Raw genomic sequence first — 13,806 nt, 5'->3', positions numbered from 1 at the left:
TCATAGACGTAGTAAAAAACATATCCTTTACATCATCTCCGCGATGTATTTTATTGTTGTTTGAACCGTTAGGATTACTGGGAGCTTTGTTGAGTTTGTTAACTTTTGCTTGTATTTTTTTTTCAGGTGGTTTTAGATCTAGATGTGAATCATAAGTGGTTATATTATCTAGAGGATACGCTTCCTCATCCACTTCCATTTGCACAGGTTCTAAGCCATCTTCATCCATGGCATTTCCTCTACCATCTTCGAAATAGACTTTGAGAGACATGTTTTTTAGTTATTGAATTAAAAGAAAAGTGTGCTATAAAAAATTTCAAAAGTGTGCCATCATTAAATACGATATGTGCCAACTTAATTTGGATTAGTGTGCCATACATAATTCTCAACTGTGCCAAATCGAAAAAAAAAGTGTGCCATTATTTTCGGAGTTTGTGCCATTTATTTTTACAAAAGGTGTACTTTTCTTTAAACACGGAGTAGCATTGCTTTAAAAACATTCTAAATCGAAGATCCAACAATGATTCCTGAAAATACATGATTTTGAATATATCAACTGAAATACATGTTTGTAAGGACATAAAAACTGCGGTCTAATTTTAAATTTTTTTTTCCCAACACAGAAGCTGTATTTTGTCTATTTCTCAAAAAAAAAAAATTAAGGAATTTGATCGAAAACCGCCAGAAAAGGAAGATTTTGAAGTGAAATTTTTTACCTAATTGATAATAAGCTACTTACTAAAAAAAATGCAGACTTTAGCAAGGGGATTTCTGGGATGAACTAGGTTCAGGACGTCCGGGTTTTCTTGGCGGGTATTGCCGTCGAGGATTCTGCTGGGGGGCGGCAGGGGCTTGGTCGGCAGGTCTCTCACTAATTACAATATCCATGATTCTCCTCCGGGAACGAATATAGGCCGAATCATCCTCCGTAAATTCTCTCTCCTTTACCATGGTATCATTGGGTTCTTTATGAATTAATGTTAATAAAATTGTGTTTAAAACAGTTATATATGAATTACCTAACACAGCGTGGAGCGTTTCAACGGCCTTATACAGGATTTTGGGGTCTAAGGTTCCTCTAAACACACGTTCTGAGTTTTCAAACTCCATGTACGCAGAACGGAGGAGGTCGTACTTGTATGGTATGTCACTCCCAGGCTCACCCTTCTCATACGTATTGCCTGCTGTCCACATAATTTCGACATTCACCGAATGTGCATAGTTTGGTTGTTTGTTGGTGATACCCGACATAAACGGTCTGATTACCTGGGTGCCTTTTTAAAATTGTAGTTAGTTAATGCCACGCTGGGGAATTTTTTTTTTTGCCCCTTACTGCACTAACCATATGCCGCAACTTCGTCCAGGTGTTTGGCTTTGTTTAAGTTATACAACATACCATAGTTTCTTATGAGAAGGTTGATATTCCTGCCAGCGCATTGGATCTTCATGGTACCGCTGACATCGGTACCAAAAGCAACGTTCAACTTAAGCTGCTGTGTTACTCGTCCCTGGAAGGATACCATCACTTCAGATCGGCATGTAGTGAAAGAGTTTGGAGTCTTCATTGTTTAAATCTTCATAGAGTACATCTTCTTTTGAGTAGTTCCTGACGTGTTTTGTGATATTTTTGAGCATTCATATCCGACTAGTACAAGTAATATAAAACGAAATTTATTCATAGCCGGATTTTTTTATGTAGGGGGGGTGGAATGTTATTTTTTTCCGAAAACGTTTCAGTCTAAGTAGTATGGAGCCTCGGGCTGCAATTTCATTGGCTGTCTCCAAACAACTTGAAATCAATATTTCAAACGTTTCCGTAGATATAATAATTTGAAGAAGGGTCACGCATCTTAAGAATATTTGTTTTAATGTATATTTTAAAATTTAAGTAGTTCGACTAAGTACACAAAAAAGGTTGAACGTGTTTCAAGCGATTTCTTACGACTAAATAGTCTGTTCGTGGTTTTTAAATTCGTGAGCCCAAACATTAGGTTATTTCAAATTCCGAGCACGGCTAACAATATTAGCGGCAGGTTATTATTGGCCTAAAATCAATTTCGTAGAGGTTGTGACATTTTTCCCCACCCGCACCTAAAAAAAATGATGAATCCAGAATCTGTTATTGTTTTTTAATTTGATATATGTAGATTGTCATTTTAATCAACATTAAAAACTATTCTAACCTTTCAGATGGGATATTAATTCTTAGGGAAATGTGTTTTACCCATCTAATTATTTGTCTCTGCTTGGATATTTTTTTACGTACCAGCTAAAAGCAGATGCACTCTATACCAAATCACCGGTTGTAGCTGGCATTACTGACTTTAAATGAAGAAATGCCTTTCACCATTTACCAAAAGCGGTTACCAAATTTCTGCTTTGGGCGCCTTCTATTGGTAATCATCTTGTTCAAAACAATTGTAAATATCGTTTGACACGACTACACATAGAGGATATTCACCGGATAATAAAAAACCAATTCCGCGTTGCTGGCTGTCGCTGTGTTTTTCCATATATATATTATATGTAGTTGAGAGACATAATATCAGTTTCTCGCTAATGTCAGATAATTGATGATAAAGAAATGAGGTAAACAAATCTATCCTTACTTTTATTATCATATTATTCGCATGTAGCATTGTTGTGATTGAAACATTCATAATATAATTTATGGCCGACCAAGACATCTGTGTTTATCTTCAAGTGACAGGTGCAATTCGAATAATATTCAAAGTGGAGTTATTCTGGGATCAAAGGCAACTAACCCAAGCTACCGCGATTTTTGGGCAAACAAAAGTTTATCAATGCTGATACCACTTGGGATATAAGCGTAAAAACCAATATCTAGGTAAGAACCATCGAAACAAAACATCACAGGACTAATTTGATATGTCTGAAAAAAACTTCTGATTTACAGTGACTTCCAAAACTGGAAACATGTTTACAAATTTTGTAATGTAGCAACTACTATGTTTTGAAAACAAATGCTAAAGCTTTTATAATTTTTGGAGGTCATACACATCCCATGGACTACCTTTCACATAATTTTGGAAAGTAGACGTACATTTTGGCGCTCACAGTATTCAATTGAACTTGACCTGTACATGTTTCCAGTTTTGGAAGGCAATGAAAATATTTAAAAATGACACACAACTCGGTCATGTATCGAATAAAAACGCGCCAAAATTAATTTTCGGCTGTTTTAAAGCTAACTACATTTTAAGGTAAGTTTTAAACTCAATTTGGGCATGGCTACAAGCACCTACAAAAAAGTTGTTACAGATGCGCAAAATTACGAATGACCAATTACAAAATATTATTTCACTTCTTCCAACAGGCAAAAGCAACCGTCAGGTAGCTTTGGAGACTCAAATTAGTCACACTCTCATCAATCGAATTGCTCGCGAACACGTTATTGACCGAGAAAAAGATAAAGGTGGGCGCCCTTCACTATTAAGTCAGACGAAAAAACAATACTGCCTACAGCAAATTAACAGGGGTGGTCAGGAAAACGCTGTAAAAGTCGCAAGGGTCTTGGAGAACAACATTCAAAAGCGTGTGTCACCTCAAACCGTTCGTAGGGCCTTCAAATTGTCTGGATTAGGTGCAATTGAAAAGCCAAAAAAGCCTCTGTTACGAAAAGCAAACGTCGCAAACCGTCTTCAGTGGGCTAAGGCTCACAGAAACTGGACCATTGATGACTGGAGACGTGTGGTATGGTCCGATGAGACTAAAATTAACCGATTCAACTCCGATGGTTGCACATGGGCTTGGATTCGAGACACTGAGGAGATTCAGCCTAGACACGTAAAGCAAACTATCAAGCATGGAGGTGGATCCATCATGATTTGGAGCTGCATAAGTACCAGTGGTGTTGGCTGGATGTGTAAAATTGATGGTACAATGGACAAAGAGCTTTATATGGATATTTTACGTGACGAATTGGACAAAAGTGTAGATTTGACAGCTGAAAATCTATCTTTGAATCGAAACCAGGTGATTTTTCAGCAAGATAATGACCCGAAACACTCATCAAAACAGGTACACAATTACTTGAAACAACAAGACTACGACGTCATGAACTGGCCATTGCAATCACCGGGTTTAAATCCTATTGAACATTCGTGGGCCTTGTTGAAACGAAAGCTGAATGATTAACCTACGGCACCAAAAGGAATCAATGAATTGTTCGAACGGGCCACAGATGTTTGGTACAACAAAATTACTGTAAATGATTGTTTGGCTGTTATAGACAGTATGCCTAGTCGCTGGGAAGCAGTCATCAAAGCAAAGGGTTATTGGACCAAATATTAGGTTAAGTGCAAGCAATAAATGATATAATCCAAACCGGCGCCAAAACTGGAATCATTGATTACTCGTCTTAAACCCCTTATTTCTTTAACTTTAATAAATTTTAAAAGTCACAAAAATTAGTGTAACATAGTCGAGTTTGGGCCATATATTTTCGAAAAAAAATCATATGATTCGATTAATTTTCCATGGAGTAGTGTTAATTATACCAAAAAAAAGAAAACATGTTTCCAGTTTTGGAAGTCACTGTAGTTTAAAGCAATGAGATAAGAAGACTTAACATTTATTAGCGCATAACTAAGTTACTAACAGCGTAATTTTTTTTTATTTACTTTGGTTAATCAAAAAACTACTAGACAAATGAAACCAGCAGACAGTCCTTTACATAAGTACTCGTATATTTCATTTGTTAGAAAGTACATTTTATAAAAATCTCAAAACAATCCTATAATCTGTTTATAACCTTATAATATACTACAATTCGTATAAACGAATCAAGCAGAATTTATACTCAGCTGAAAAATTTATTCCCGAGGGGGTCCGGGGGTTTCCCCCCGAATTGGGGGTGGGTCAGGGAGGAGGGGCTTGCCCCATCACCCAGGAACAGAGACCGGTAGATTGGCATTTAGTATAAAAATGTTGATTGGCATTGAGTGTAAAAGTGTGGATTGGCATTGACTATAAAAATGTTGATTTGCATTGCGTTGTTGCAGCCAATCTAAACTGACTTGGTGTTACACAGGATAGGATCTTGTCTATAAATACGTCCCTTTTTTTTCTAATAAATATTACTTCAGTTTTATCTTGACTAAAAATCTAGTTTCTTAATAATTTGTAATTGATTCCTTTGTGTTTCCCTCAAATTTCATACTTCTTGTTTATCTTAAGTTTATACTTTTCATATAACAATTAACTCAACGTTCATATTTCACACTCGACTCAAATCTCTTTATTACTAAAACCGTATATAAGATATTATCTATAATAACATAATTACTTTTCTTTTTAATCTTGGCAATTCGTTTATATTTATATTACTTACGCCCTCTTAAAATCATCGTTGATTATCTTCTTATCCTAAAAACTCTATATTATTAGATTTCTTAAGTTGACTACTTCCAGTCTGGTGCTCACTTTCATAACTACTTTATTATTAACCTCAGTGTTAATAACCTATATCCACCTTATTCTTTAAGAACTATTACCAGTGTCTTAACAGCGTATAAAAAATATTTATTAGATACTAGAGCAACATCAGCAAACGAAATGTCCGTGTTATTTTCAGCTAAACAAGCACTACCAAAAATGTTGTTTATCCTGAATTACTCATGCACACCTAACACCCATTAAATTTTATATTTTGTCTAAAATCATCATTTTTTATCTCTCCTTATATATTACAGATAAAGGCTATACTTATTAACTTTGAGTGCGTTTCAGACGCTGGCTCCGCTCACGAAGTGCGCGAGATGCCAGCTATCTAGTTTATATTTACCTTAAGACACAACAAGAACTCAGGTCCTTTTTCCGTTGGTATTCCACTTTTTCGGAAACTCTACTCGGTTATCTGTCCAGATTGGATTACTTTTGGGTATTCCGGTCCGTTATCCGTCTATATCCGATACGTGGGGAAACTCTGGTCCGTTATCTGTCCAGATTCAACACATTCGCGTTCTCAGGTTACCTTTACCTAGTAACCGCAATTGATTACAAAGGATTAATAACGTTTGTTGAAGAGTTCGAGAGATCTAAACCTGTAGGGAGCTTATAGCCATGCGTTTCAAAAATAACAAAACTCGAAAAACCTACGAGAACATACCTAAACATCCGTTGGACGGCAGAAACGTATATACAGCGCCTGCCAAAAGTATTTTAATCGTTTGAAGTCTTATTTATTTTTAATGGTATCACTTACTGATATGATTGTGACTGTTTTGGAAACGTTTTTATTTTTTCCTTTTTCGGATACTACATGGTATTAACCGGTTTAGCAGTGCTTTTTAAAAAAGTATATTAGTCGGTTAAACACTTATAAAAACTTGAACTGTTTTTTTTTCATAACGTTTACTGAAACGTTTTTTTATTTGAAACACGCACCACATTTTGAGAAATAAAACTGTTAGTGTTGCTCTATGCTGGTGCAGTGTTCAAAGTGGTCTTTCAACAAGTTCTAAAACTGGTTTTACAAATACTAGCAACAAGGAAATTAGGCAGGCTAACTTGGTCAGTCGCGTGCGACATGGTTTGGCTGTCTTCCAAAAAATATGAGGAAAAACAACTCTATGATTTAATAAGTAACAAAAACAAGAGTGGTGTCAGCGTTTAATGCATTACAACTGCTTTTGCGGTGATTTGTAATTCGGTCGAAATGATACGACCGTTCAACGGGTACCTAAAAAATGTCTTGTTGTTCCTTTTATTAAACAGAAAGCGTGACAACGATAAGGGACCACATATCCACCAGTGCTACTTTTACGAAAGCTGGAGTTATGTACACCGAAAAAACTGGAAACAGATAGAATACTGAATCAAAACCAAATTAAATTTATCCTGTTTGATGAAATTCTTTGTTCTGGCACAAAAAACAGTAAAGACATATATTCATATTCTGTACAGAAATGAGTAAAACCTGAACGAGGAGGTTCAGTGATTTTTTATTGCATCATATAGGCAGGAGTACGAGTTTTGAGTTTTATCGAATCATTTTAACTGAGTTCAGGTGTATAAAGGGTCCCCGTTTCATTATATCAATTGATGGAAAGATAACAGCATTTTATGGGATAGTTTATTTCGTGTTGGAACTGGTTCTTCCGTCGAAAACGTGATGGCTAACAAACCCTATTTTAAAAGGCATTGTTTGATGTCAGAAATAGCGTTGCTGAAAAAACATTACATTTTAAAGTCAGAGGCCTTTTCGTACTTGTCAGATAAGTTCGGTACCAACAGTAATATTATACTAAGTCAAATTGTAACTGATGACGATGGAAATTTGATCATACATAGTTACAAGTTTGCAACCGTCGTTCCTGTGGAGAAACTTTGTTTAACACAAACACAAATCGATTAAAAACAACTAAATAAGATTTATAGCGCTTGTAGGGCTTTATTCTTATTACTAATAACATTTAAAAAATAGAAATCGTAAAAAAACAGTCACAAGGCGAGCTAATTGTCAGTCACAAAAGTTACAAAAGTTAAGATTTTAAATGGCGGGCCGGGGGTTTCCCCCGCAAGAGAGGAGGGGGGTTTGGGGGAGGGGTTTCCCTTCCCCCAAGAATACGGCCCCTAGTATTAGGCATGAAATTGCTTATACATATCTTATAAAACAGTATGCTTTTTTTAACATTGTATTTTTAAAGCAGTGATGATAAAAAGTATTGGGGGAAAGGGGAACCCCTCCACCCAAGAGTGCGGCCCATACAATTAAGCATTAAATTGATACCTTCTGAAAAACAGTATTCCTTTCTTTTTTTACAGCATTATATCTTAGAGCATAACTTTTTTTACAGCGCGATTTTGTTTACAGCGCTATGATTTTAAAGCGTGAGTTTTTTTCACGGCGTAATGTTTTTGAGCAGAGATACAAAATTAGAGGCCAGGAAAACCCATCCTCCCAGGAATACAATCCATAACATTAAACATTAAACTGAAAACAAGAGCTTATATAAAAATTGATTATTGTGGAGAAAGCTATTATATAAAAAGTGACTTTTACGGAAAAGGTCATTGAAAAAAAAATGTTTTGCTGTGGGGGTTTTGTGGTAGAGGTCGCCCTTCGCCCCAGTATAACAACCAATATCATTAAGCATTTTATTATCGAGGTTAGAAAAACAGTGTATGAACCCTTTTTCACAAACAATATATCATTATTCGAGAAGAACTAAAAAATTGTTTGTTTTAGGTGGATAAAGGGGCCGCCTTTGAAATTAATATTTTCTATTATCAAGATTTTTATTATGAAGCAAAAACATTGCGCATAGAAATGTTAATCAGATATATAAACAATTAACACTTTTCCATAGATCAATTTTCAAGCCTGGGTCTAGGGATATCGTCTTTTTCCAAATATTCAAACATTGTTAAGACACTGGTAATAGTTCTTACAAGATAAGGTGGATATAGGTTATTAGCATTGATGTTCATAATAAAGTAGTTAGAAAAGTGAGCACGAGACTGGAAGTAATCAACTTAAGAAATCTTAAATTATAAAGTTTTTAGGATAAGAAGATAATCAACGATGAATTTAAGACGGCGTAAGTAATATAAATATAAACTGATTGCCAAGATTAAAAAGATAAGTAATTATGTTGTAATAAACAATATCTTATATACGGTTTTAGTAATAAAGAGATTCGAGTCGAGTGTCAAATATGAACTTTGAGTTAATCGTTATATGAAAAGTATAGACTTAAGATAAATAAGAAGTATGAGAGTTGAGGGAAACACAAAGCAGTCAATTACGAATTATTAAGAAACTAGATTTTTAGTTAAGATAAAACTGAAGTAATATTTATTAAGAAAAAAAGGGACGTATTTATAGAAAAGATTCTATCCTGTGTAACAACAAGCCACATTATTATTGGCTGCAACAGGGTCTAAAGACAAACTTCCAGTAAAATATAACATGCACTCTGCGATTATAATCTAAACTTAATCCAAGTTTTGGTGTAAATGTGGAACCTTACTATACATATACTTTGATAAGGAGCTCTAATCCGTAACTCTTTTTAAGGAACCATGACCTGTTACATTTATATAAAGGTTCCAGACGTAATATGGAGATCCTATGTTACTAAAGTAATACACTCCATCTTACGTTCTGATCGATTTCTATCTCAAGTTAAGGTATCGCTATCTCGTGTAAAATGTTAATTAGAACTAAGCAGAGAATCCACCGGAAGTTATAATTCGTATATAAAAGAACCTCTAATTTTATTTATGACAAACTCTACAACTTATAATAAAGATATAAATAGTCTCATTTCGTATTCCGTCTAAAACCTCTATACACATATACTTTGAAATAAGCAATTATCACACTTTGAACTTAAATAACTATTAATCTAATACTGCTAATTTTTTTTTCTCTAGGATTTATAGGTTGACTTATGTAATATTGATCTTGATAATAGTTCCTATAATGAGAATGAAATAGAGACTATCTTTACTAAAGTCAATAGAAAAAATTTAATTTTAATGCTTCGACAACAAACACCAAGTTTGAGTGAAGAATAGGAAATTAAACATCAGGAATAAATAATACCGATTTTTTTTAAAATAAAATGACCCACTTCAAAAAATATTTTCATCAATTGTTTTATTTAATGCTGTCCTATCATAACTATTGCCTTTAAGGAACAAAGTATTTATTTATTTTTCACAAGGATGGTAAATAAAGGATTGTGTATGCAAAACTGAACCAATCCAGATGATCATGAAACAAGATCTATATGTGGGAATTCAGCCCATCTTTTTTTTATTGATACTGTAAAAATACAGACCGTCTTCTTTTTTTTCTCTCTGTCTGCCTCTGTCTTCCCTTCGTATCATTTTAAAGCTATAGCACTATGCAACCTCGTAATACCGAGCCTGATTAGTTGTGGAATTGAGTATAGCTAGGATACCAGGGACTGTAATCTAGATTAAGTCTTGAATTCGCCGTCACTGGTAAATAAACGATACTAAATGTAGAAAGTGAACTCTATTTACTAGGTGGTTCTTATCTAGATATAACGGTTGTGAGATGGCAGTGATGGAGGGGTGGAAGCAGAGGTTTTTTTTTTTACGCTCTATTTTTTGACCTTTATCAAAAAACTTTGAAGAGATTGCAAAGATACAAGCTTCCACGTGGCCAATCTCGGGCAACATTCATTATTGAATGGCAATTGTGTATCTATTTATATTAGTTTTGTTTGCTTTAATAAATTTTTTATTTTTAAACATTAAAATCATGTGTTGGATTTTTTTAAAAAAAAAAAAAAAAAAAAAAAAAAAAACTTTAATTGTTGATCAAGTAATCGCTCAATTATTGATAAAATCTATTTGGAAACAAACGTCTTAGATAAAATAAAAACATCCATACCGCTTACATTAATTTATCATTGAAAGTCAAATTTATGCCTTTGTTGCTGCCATGAGGCACGCAAAAGACAGGTACACCCTCAAAGTTTCTGGGCTGCAGACCAAAGTTGACATTGTTGTTTGTACGGGGAACGTACAAAGTATATTTACAACATTTTGTACCCACAAAACAAATGACCCTTGGATGAAACTTTTGTACTGCAATTTGCAAACGATATTTTCCAGCAGCCATTTCATCATTATTAATTTCTTTTTCCATTTGGGTGGCTCTGTCCACAAAGTTCATCACACCTGCATTGATCAAGCGAAGCTCGGAAGCTCTGTTCACTTGAATCTCACCGGTAACTGCTGCTTACTTTTTTAGAAATCAGAAATCATTTAAGCTCATCCAAAAAAAAAAAAATTACCACTCTCGTTAATCAATCGATAAAATTGATTGTTTGGTGTTTCGAAATAATCGGCTTGAGGGTTAGCAGCACTTGGATTAATTCCTACAAATAAAATATTACAATTGGCGGGAATGTTCATGAAAAAAAAAATCTAACTGGGAAAAAAAAAGTAAAAACACAAAAAAAAAAAGTAAGATGCATATATAAATATTAAAAAACTTGTTTATCACACAATCATTCCTCTTCTTATTCATGCTGGTGTAAGTACTCCCCACAACGTATAAACTCTTCACGAATTCGGGCAGCCGAATAAGTGGGGTTTGGGGTAGTTGAAGGAAGCAAATAGTACATTCTATCCTCATCATCTTCAACTACCAAAGGTCCACACTCGACTCCACGGCCAAACCAGTATAAGCCCAACACCATTCCCACCAAAAGAACTATTGCTGGATCTTCCGATTCAATCAAGCCTTTTACTTTATCAATGCCTTCTTGGATCTCTGATTCTGGAATATTTTTCCAATTGTTATTCGCTTCATTGATAACATACCAGAAAGACTAGTTATCGAACTCCACCAGTTCATCATCATCCGCACCATCAGGCACGATATCAGCTAACGAAAAGAAAAAATTCAATTATGCATAAAACTACCAGTAATTGCTTTAACAAATACCCTCTGCAGCTACAAGCCAAAACAAATCCCTTTTACCATTAAAAAAATGTTCCTCTTCATCTTCCTTCCAAGAGAAGGCAGGCATCATGCCCACAACAGCAAAATTCGTGTTGTTGGCAGTTTTATCTTCAGTGTAATTCATTTGGAAATATCGAATGAAGAGCAAAAAAAGGTTATAATTCAAAGCAGTAACATAAAAAAAAAACTAACCTTAAATCAACTAGTCAATGAAATTCTTGATGAATTATTGTCAGATAAATGATTTAAAGATTAACAGTCAGAAAGACACGATATACCGCATATATGACACTCTATTTTTTTTGTTGAGGGATGTCACTCATACGACCATGTTCAAAATGAAGTCTACAACATGAAGTCAGAACAACAACAACAAAAAGTTGTCAAGCTTTCTTTTTTCAGTTTAAATTTTATTATTGACATCAAAAGACTTGGCAACTATATGAATTTATACAACTTCAAAAACCTGTTTATTACTCTATAGACTAAACGAAAAGACACTAAAAAAACAAGTATATATAATCCATATTTTTATCCATTTTTCTATTTTTCATTTTCATATTCATATTTACTTTGATGTTTATTTTTTCTACAATGACAACTCCAAATTCGTTTGCCGCCTGCAGATCTGAAGTAATGGTAACCGTCCGGGGACGAGTAACACAGCAACTGAAGTTGAACGTTGCTTTTGGTAACGACGTCGGCGGTACCATCAAAATCCAATGCGCTGGCAGGAACATTACCCTACTCATAAGCAACTATGGTATGTTGTTTTAGTTATACAAAGCCAGACGCATGGACGAAGTTGCGGCATATGGTAAGTGCAGTAAAATGCAAAAAAAAAAAAAATCCCCCAGCGTGGCATTAACTAACTACAATTTTAAAAAGGCACCCAGGTAATCAGACCGTTTATGTCGGGTATCACCAACAAACAACCAAACTATGCACATTCGGTGAATGTCGAAATTATGTGGACAGCAGGCAATACGTATGAGAAGGGTGAGCCTGGGAGTGACATACCATACAAGTACGACCTCCTCCGTTCTGCGTACATGGAGTTTGAAAACTCAGAACGTGTGTTTAGAGGAACCTTAGACCCCAAAATCCTGTATAAGGCCGTTGAAACGCTCCACGCTGTGTTAGGTAATTCATATATAACTGTTTTAAACACAATTTTATTAACATTAATTCATAAAGAACCCAATGATACCATGGTAAAGGAGAGAGAATTTACGGAGGATGATTCGGCCTATATTCGTTCCCGGAGGAGAATCATGGATATTGTAATTAGTGAGAGACCTGCCGACCAAGCCCCTGCCGCCCCCCAGCAGAATCCTCGACGGCAATACCCGCCAAGAAAACCCGGACGTCCTGAACCTAGTTCATCCCAGAAATCCCCTTGCTAAAGTCTGCATTTTTTTTAGTAAGTAGCTTATTATCAATTAGGTAAAAAATTTCACTTCAAAATCTTCCTTTTCTGGCGGTTTTCGATCAAATTCCTTAATTTTTTTTTTTTGAGAAATAGACAAAATACAGCTTCTGTGTTGGGAAAAAAAAATTTAAAATTAGACCGCAGTTTTTATGTCCTTACAAACATGTATTTCAGTTGATATATTCAAAATCATGTATTTTCAGGTATCATTGTTGGATCTTCGATTTAGAATGTTTTTAAAGCAATGCTACTCCGTGTTTAAAGAAAAGTACACCTTTTGTAAAAATAAATGGCACAAACTCCGAAAATAATGGCACACTTTTTTTTTTCTCATTTGGCACACATTAATTTTTTGATTGGCTCAGAAATTTTTATTAGTTTAGCACATAATCTTTTTTATTGATGGCACAAAAATTTTGGCACAAAGTGTGCCATATTTAAAGTGGAAGTTTATCAAAACATACTTGCCATTTCGAATCAGAATATCGGAAAATTCCCTGTAAATTACTGAAAAGAACACTGTTGCAAGCGTCGGTTAGTCTCGAAGTAAGCGTTTCCTTATCCAAGAGTTTTTCTTTCTTCAGTTTGCTTTTAACCACTGACCAAAACTGCTCGATTGGATTCAATTCAGGCGAATAGGGCGGGAGATAAACGCATCCGTACCCGCAATTAATAATATATCGTTGAATATCAAGATTTTTATGGATGGGAACATTGTCCATGACAATGTACAAGCCTTTAAATTGCTCGTGTTTATCTAACACATCATGGGTACTGGCGATGAAATTAAAATAATGACGAGTAACGGTGCCTACTGTCTTGATTGCAGAAGACCCGGTAGCTTTAGATGATGCTCTCTGTAACTTTTTCTTTTTTGAGGTAAACTGGTACGGTCTTCTTA

At 34.9% G+C, this 13,806-nt stretch overlaps 4 protein-coding genes across 4 annotated transcripts; 1 reads left to right on the top strand and 3 right to left on the bottom strand.

Moving 5' to 3' along the window:
• Positions 1–756: 756 nt before the first annotated feature.
• On the bottom strand, positions 757–1,565 carry EV154DRAFT_569997 (uncharacterized protein; the record flags this gene model as incomplete). The annotated part of the gene is made up of 3 exons (XM_051606172.1): positions 757–965; positions 1,020–1,274; positions 1,343–1,565. The coding sequence occupies 3 exons, from the start codon at positions 1,563–1,565 to the stop codon at positions 757–759; spliced, it is 687 nt and encodes a 228-aa protein (XP_051451778.1).
• An 8,831-nt stretch (positions 1,566–10,396) lies between these two features.
• EV154DRAFT_487135 (uracil-DNA glycosylase-like protein) lies at positions 10,397–10,920 on the bottom strand (the record flags this gene model as incomplete). The annotated part of the gene is made up of 2 exons (XM_051598943.1): positions 10,397–10,740; positions 10,800–10,920. The coding sequence occupies 2 exons, from the start codon at positions 10,918–10,920 to the stop codon at positions 10,397–10,399; spliced, it is 465 nt and encodes a 154-aa protein (XP_051451777.1).
• A 107-nt stretch (positions 10,921–11,027) lies between these two features.
• On the bottom strand, positions 11,028–11,597 carry EV154DRAFT_487134 (uncharacterized protein; the record flags this gene model as incomplete). The annotated part of the gene is made up of 2 exons (XM_051598942.1): positions 11,028–11,287; positions 11,492–11,597. The coding sequence occupies 2 exons, from the start codon at positions 11,595–11,597 to the stop codon at positions 11,028–11,030; spliced, it is 366 nt and encodes a 121-aa protein (XP_051451776.1).
• A 470-nt stretch (positions 11,598–12,067) lies between these two features.
• On the top strand, positions 12,068–12,879 carry EV154DRAFT_487133 (uncharacterized protein; the record flags this gene model as incomplete). Its single annotated transcript, XM_051598941.1, has 4 exons — positions 12,068–12,236; positions 12,261–12,290; positions 12,362–12,616; positions 12,671–12,879. The coding sequence occupies 4 exons, from the start codon at positions 12,068–12,070 to the stop codon at positions 12,877–12,879; spliced, it is 663 nt and encodes a 220-aa protein (XP_051451775.1).
• Positions 12,880–13,806: the final 927 nt, after the last annotated feature.

Source organism: Mucor mucedo, assembly GCF_025094135.1.
Source record: "Mucor mucedo strain NRRL 3635 chromosome Unknown EV154scaffold_172, whole genome shotgun sequence".
Lineage (NCBI taxonomy): Eukaryota > Fungi > Mucoromycota > Mucoromycetes > Mucorales > Mucoraceae > Mucor > Mucor mucedo.
This window is presented reverse-complemented; position numbering and strand designations above follow the sequence as displayed.